The sequence below is a fragment of the Medicago truncatula genome, chromosome 7 (genome assembly GCF_003473485.1).
Source record: "Medicago truncatula cultivar Jemalong A17 chromosome 7, MtrunA17r5.0-ANR, whole genome shotgun sequence".
NCBI lineage: Eukaryota > Viridiplantae > Streptophyta > Magnoliopsida > Fabales > Fabaceae > Medicago > Medicago truncatula.
Genome location: NC_053048.1, coordinates 10,840,646 through 10,846,784, shown reverse-complemented (window position 1 = coordinate 10,846,784; position 6,139 = coordinate 10,840,646). Strand labels below are relative to the sequence as shown.

At 33.4% G+C, this 6,139-nt stretch overlaps 1 protein-coding gene across 1 annotated transcript; it reads right to left on the bottom strand.

The window, feature by feature from the left end:
- Positions 1 to 532: 532 nt before the first annotated feature.
- Positions 533 to 5,283, bottom strand: LOC25497860 (DNA replication complex GINS protein PSF2). The gene is made up of 9 exons (XM_013592582.3): positions 5,128 to 5,283; positions 4,932 to 5,000; positions 4,769 to 4,843; positions 4,581 to 4,695; positions 3,766 to 3,865; positions 3,641 to 3,671; positions 3,470 to 3,562; positions 1,408 to 1,560; positions 533 to 944 (listed from the first exon to the last, which is right to left on the bottom strand). Exons 2-9 carry the CDS (start codon positions 4,977 to 4,979, stop codon positions 927 to 929), a joined length of 633 nt encoding a protein of 210 aa, XP_013448036.1. The 5' UTR covers positions 4,980 to 5,000; positions 5,128 to 5,283; the 3' UTR covers positions 533 to 926.
- Between the last annotated feature and the right edge of the window lie 856 nt (positions 5,284 to 6,139).

Sequence of the window (6,139 nt, the reverse complement as noted above, 5' to 3'; positions counted from 1 at the left end):
CGATAATCACATGGTTCATATACTCGTGGGACGATTAAAAACTATTTGAAGTGGAATAAGTTCCAGGCAGAATGAGAAAAAATAAAAAACTGTTTCGTCCGGAAACAAGCATCCGGACAACACAATTTTTTCCCCAAATGTGTACTTCCAAAAGGGGAGGAAATTTGGGAATCAATAGGCCCAAAGTTTACTTAGTACGTGTTTGGTTGAGTGTTTGGTAGCCACAGTCGGACATCGACTAACCTTTTTGCCGTGAAAACAAGAAACTAATATTAGTAGCTTCTGAAAAATGCATATTTATTGTCTCTTGAATGCAAACACAGGCTTAGAGAGGATCCACAATTCCCAGGGTGAAAAAACAACATACCAAGAGAAACCAATTAACGTTCAATAGACTTTGTGTAACTGAGTCACATATAAGTGCTGGGAAGAATAATGGGAAGCAGCACATATGCAACTTTATCATCTATTGCTGTTCCTCCATATATCTTTATTTCATTCTCTGTTATTTCTTTCATAGGTGCAATTTGTCTTCTAGTTTATAAATTGGAAGTGGAAACTTCTTGCACTTCAACTCAGTAAACAAACAGTAGTGAATTCTCTGATTCATATAAGTTTACATTACACACAATGTTTGAATCTCATACTTCAAATTGCAAATAAAATTAACCAAATAAAATTAAAAAGGGCTTAACTATGTTAAATCCCTATAAAGTGCGTTTTCTTTTTTCTGATACTTAACCAACAGTGATGAAAATTTGGAGAACATTGGTCTCTGAAGATTCAACTAAAGTCACAAGCTACCTATTTTACAATGAAAGCAGCAGCAAAAATATCTCCCAAGTGCTTCTCAGGAAATGATGTACCTTTGAAGCCAGTCAGATTTAGCAATCTAGAAGTCTTGCTGCCGAACAAGTTATACATAACTATCTTCGTAGTTGCCTCTGCAAAAGCAAATACCAGCTGCATGAAAACTATTCCATTCGAAAGAATATATACATGTATTTATGTGCATGTATGATAGACCAAACATTTTTGTCTTTCATCGTTTAAAATTTAATTATATTGAATTTTTATCTTTGATGTGAAAAATGAGTAGGCCAGTGAAAATGTATCTAGCTTTGCAGAAATCGCATGTCATAAAAAAGTATAATTAAAAAGTTAAATTACTTCACAATTATAGAGTAAACAAGTTTTATAAAGACATCCAATCATAATTTACCATTTTCTACAAAGAACACATTTTGACATGACAAGACAGTCAAATATGATTGAACAGTGTAAAACATGTTTAAGCTATCGACATATAGTTGATAAAACTCGAACAAAAAGTACATAGCAAATAAGTAAACGGTTAATTTTGTTAGTACAGGAAACATTTCTTAAGAGTGTATCAAACAAACATACTCTTGGGGCATTGTGGGCAACTTGTGGCCGTCTATCTGAAACTCGCTCTGGGTCTGGGATCAAATCTGAACTATCATGCTTGTAAAATGCTTGTAAAGCTCTCCCAATAAATGGGCGAACAATATTCACTTCCATTGCGGATAAATTTTTAATCTGCAATATACCAAGAATTATGATGTAAATTGCCAGCAGAGAAATGAATAGATATGTAACAAGACAAACGCCTGTATTTTCCAGCCAGATTTTCACCCCGTCACACGCCAAAACACTCTAAAAACTGGAAAAGATCTTAAAAATGGTGGGATGCATATGCATCCAATTCAAAATGCAAGTATAGAAAAAGTGTAAGAGAACCAACATCCCGTATATGTCCCCTTTATTTAAAACATTTTATTATTGTGGGATAATTACAAACCTCTCCAAATAGAAACCTGATAGAAACGAACTAGTATTATCAAGAAATTAGGGAAGATCACTGTTCACAAAATGATTCCTAGAGTATTCAACAGATTCTCACTCTCCCAAGGCCAAAAGGCCACAAGACTATACAAATGACACAATAGATCACTCTCTAAGGCTCCCTTCATATTTATAGGCAACATACTTTATTTCCGAATTACCCAACTAACTCTAACAATAACAAACAGTTAACAAACTAACATCTTAACAAACTGATGTTGCTCGAAACTAAGATAGCCATAAAGGGAATTATTCACCCCTGAAACTACATTGATGAGAAAAATGAAATGTTTACACAAGGGAGAACTATCTCCCCTCACAGTAAAATTCCAGTCAAAGTGCAATCTAAAAGTCTGCCTGAAACTAATCACACAGAGGCATTCACAAAGGCTTAGAGATAACAAGAAATAAACTAACCCTAACAAACTATAATGAATAAAACTATACAAACATAAATAACTGTATTCACAGAGGCTTTACAAACTAAGTCCTTAAATACAACATTAAACCCTATGTTGATATTTTCCCTTTTCTCTATAATAGACCTTTAAAGTCTTCTCTGCAGGAAGAGCTTCAGTACCTTGTCTAACACAAGCAGTAACTGACTTGTCAATACTCCCCCTTAACCTTCATCTTGTCCTCAAGATGAAAATCAAATAGCCTCTTGAGATAATTTTCCCAGATCCCACGGTTTAAAGCCCAACAGTGGAACTGTTAATAGTTGTATGTTGCTGTCTACCAAGATCCCACCGTTCCACCTATTCAATTCCTCTAGAAAAAACCAACATCTCTTGATTCTTGATCGCAACCAGATCTATGTTACCCTCATTGTCTTCTTCTTCATAAAAAAAAAAAGTTACCCTCATTGTCTTTCATTTCCTCCACCCTAACTAATTCAGCATTTTTTTTCTCTCTGGTTTGTTTTCTCCTATAATCTGCTTCTTTTTCCTTCCAAAGAATATGGTTCCTGATTTCAGACCTTCATCATTCTTTTTGTTTTCTGGTTTCATAGAAATACCCATCACTCCGGTGTTTCTATCCTAGAAAACGTTGGTCATTCGAGCTGTTGAGCCATAACTCTAACTAACAATAACAATAACAAATAATGAACACATTAACCTCTTAACCGACAGAAACTGGCCTATCAAATGCAAACTTTGGCATCAACTCTGTCTCTATCACACAGTGACACTTTTTTTAGAGATAAATTGTCTTGAGGCTAGCATTCAGTTTAAATTGTCCTAATATATGAATGAGATGCATAAAACTATAAGATTCAAAATAATCCATACTGGATGCAGAGAATATTGATTATTGGGCTAAGCTAATTACCAAACTTTTATGTTCATTGCACCTCTTGTTTTCTCATATTTAATTACAGTGGAACTTTCTTTAAAATAATTTGGTAGCAGGAGCATAAATGAGACGAGACAATTCAACTACAGAACCTAAAGCTACCTCTTCCAGTTTGATATTTTAAATGCAGCTGAAAAATGGAGTACACAACACTGATAGAATTAAATCCTTATATATAAACTTCAAATCAGAGCTGCAATCCAGACATTCACAACCATGAAATCGCCAAAAAGATTCGAAAAATTACCTTCACAGCAAATGTTCGACCATCGAATGCCTCCAAGTCAGTTTCAACTTTATGAAACCTTACATCTCTGATGTCCTCAATTAGAGATCTCACCTTCACAAGAGAAATAAACTAAGCATCAGAAGAAAATCATGCAGCATGTTTCTGGAAAGTCAAACTCTTTGAACTCACCATGTATGCATCAGGAATGTTGTCACGTGCACTAAAAATAAAAAATAAAAGATATTAGTTGATATAGTTAAATAAGATATTGAGTTAAAAAACAACAGAGTTCTATCATATGTCTCTAAACTTACTGGTCAAAAAGAAGTCTTGAAATTTCTACATAATGAAATGGCAAATGCTCCGACATCTCTTGGGAGTTTCTCTCTGCCTCCAACACTTCCGTCAACTTATCTAGTCACAAACAAATATTATGAAGAAATTAAAGTCTCTACTTCCTGTTATAACTTAAACCAACAAATTCTAAGCTGGAATAAGATCAAAGCATCAAAGTACTACTGTCCACATGTCGACCACCGAAAGGACTGGGAAATTTAAAAGAACCAGCTGATTAATAGTCATAAGCAAAAACGAGCAATATAAAAACAATTAGTTTTAAACATTAAAACAAAATATAGTTGAGAATACCTAAGGCCAAATCAGAATCAAAACACAAGCTAGTGTTATCAATTACAGAAAATAGCAGTTTGCTCAAGTTCAGCTACATCATTTGACAACACTTTGTACTAAATCTCACAATGAAAAACAATAGTGGTTTGTTAAAATTCCAGTATACTACAGCCGCTATTTAACAATAATGTCACAAGCTGCATTGGAGTCGATGGGCAGAGTAAGAAATTCAACAAAAAATAACATCAAAGTTGTTGGAACAAATTGTAAATCATAAACACATTCTTCAAATTTCCCTTGTCTATCTCTCTTTCTCTTTATTTTCATATATCGCAATTGAACACCTCTGGTGTATGGTCTTGTCCACCAACTAAAACATTGCCATTTTTAAATTGGGGCAAATCAACCACATTTATCCGCATTAAAGATCATGACGCAACAACAACCGCAACTGAAAACCTTTTTGGGGGTTAAAAAATAAAATACGAAAGCTTCTTACCAACAGTCATCCACTGGGGAGGGACAATGGAGCACTTGCCTCTCCTCCTGAGAGCAATTGCCAACCAAAGTGGTACTTGAGTAACAATCTGTGGCGTAAATGGACCAAAATCTCCCTGCCATTGTTATAAATATACTGTAAATATGTATCTAAAAAAACTAATGTTTCAGATATGAGTTACTGCTTACAGAGATGAGACAAAGAGGATCCATTTTGAGATTAGGCACGATGTCGACAATCTCGTCCTCAGCGATGAACTCAAGCTAAAATTGACAAACAAAACAAAACATTAATATATTAATAATAATCTCAAACAATGTCCATAACATTAGTCCAATTTGAAAATTATACCTCCTCTGCCGAAAAGAGTGAGAGTTCATGGTTTGATTGCCCAGCCATCTCTTCTCTTTACACTTTGAACTGTACCAAAATGAGAAGCACAATTATTGAGAAAATTACATAATTCAATGTAATTACATGTGTCGGAAACTAGGGCACCGTATAAGGGTGAAAAGAAATTTAAAAGAATAAATAATGGAATGCATACCTTTAGATGGCTCGACAATGGAATGGAAGAACGGTCTCGGATTCGGAACAATTTTGGGTGTTTTGGCTCTCAACAATTTTGGGATTTTTAGTCAAAGTGTGAAAAAAAGAAAAAAATTGTGGGAAAAAGAAAGAGTAAGGGAAATCGAATATCCCCAGGAAAAAAGGAAAAAAGTTAAATGAAATTTTTTAGGGTTAATTAAAATAATGGTCGTATTTTCACTATTTTGCAAACTTGGTTCTCTTATTGGAGTTGAGATATGTTTTAAATGTAGTAAATATGTAATTATCCTCCAAAATTATAAATTTTGTCAATTATTTCATTGATATTAACAAAACTTCAATTACCTCTCTAAAATTGCATAATGTTAATTAATTTATTTCCTCTGTCAAATTCATTTGTTAGTCAATATGACGTGGCATTTGAATGTCTATGTGGCCCTGTCCAATTCACGTAACAAGCGGTAAATTTTTTTCAATTTTTTTTTTAAAACTCTATTTTCTTTACTGTTATGAGCAAATACCCCTAAAGTTTTGCACTTATGTGCAAAATGCCACTGAACTTAAAATATTTTTTTTATCCTTGACTCATAATATATTAAAGACAAACAATTAACAGTTAATTTTAATACTTTAAACTCTACATTCTTAGTTTTTTATTTTTTGAAAAAACCCATGTATTTTTTTAACAAACTATTCAACCTATAAGGTGTGCCTTGAATATAAACAACCAATCTTGACTTATTTGATTATGCAAATGATTGATCTGCTAGTTGTTTTTATAATCTCATTAATCATCAAAGAAAATAAAAGAAACACTAAAAAAAAAAAAGAGGTGTCTGCAAATCAACTTTATAGTTTATCACATTGAAACCCTGCATATAGTATGAATAGGAATGTAAATGAATGTATTCCAATACATTCTTTTGAACTTAATTTTACTGCAATGCCAACTGACAAGTTTCAATTGACAGAGGAGCATGATCATGCACAAAACAACATCTTAGAGGTGC

Excerpts from the sequence above, each read along its gene's own strand:
- LOC25497860 (XM_013592582.3), bottom strand. The coding sequence starts at position 4,979 with ATGGCTGGGCAATCAAACCATGAACTCTCACTCTTTTCGGCAGAGGAG. Across the intron at positions 4,696-4,768 it reads ATCCTCTTTGTCTCATCTCT|GGAGATTTTGGTCCATTTAC; the intron begins GTAAGCAGTAAC and ends TAACAATGGCAG. Across the intron at positions 3,563-3,640 it reads ACATTCCTGATGCATACATG|GTGAGATCTCTAATTGAGGA; the intron begins GTGAGTTCAAAG and ends TCTCTTGTGAAG.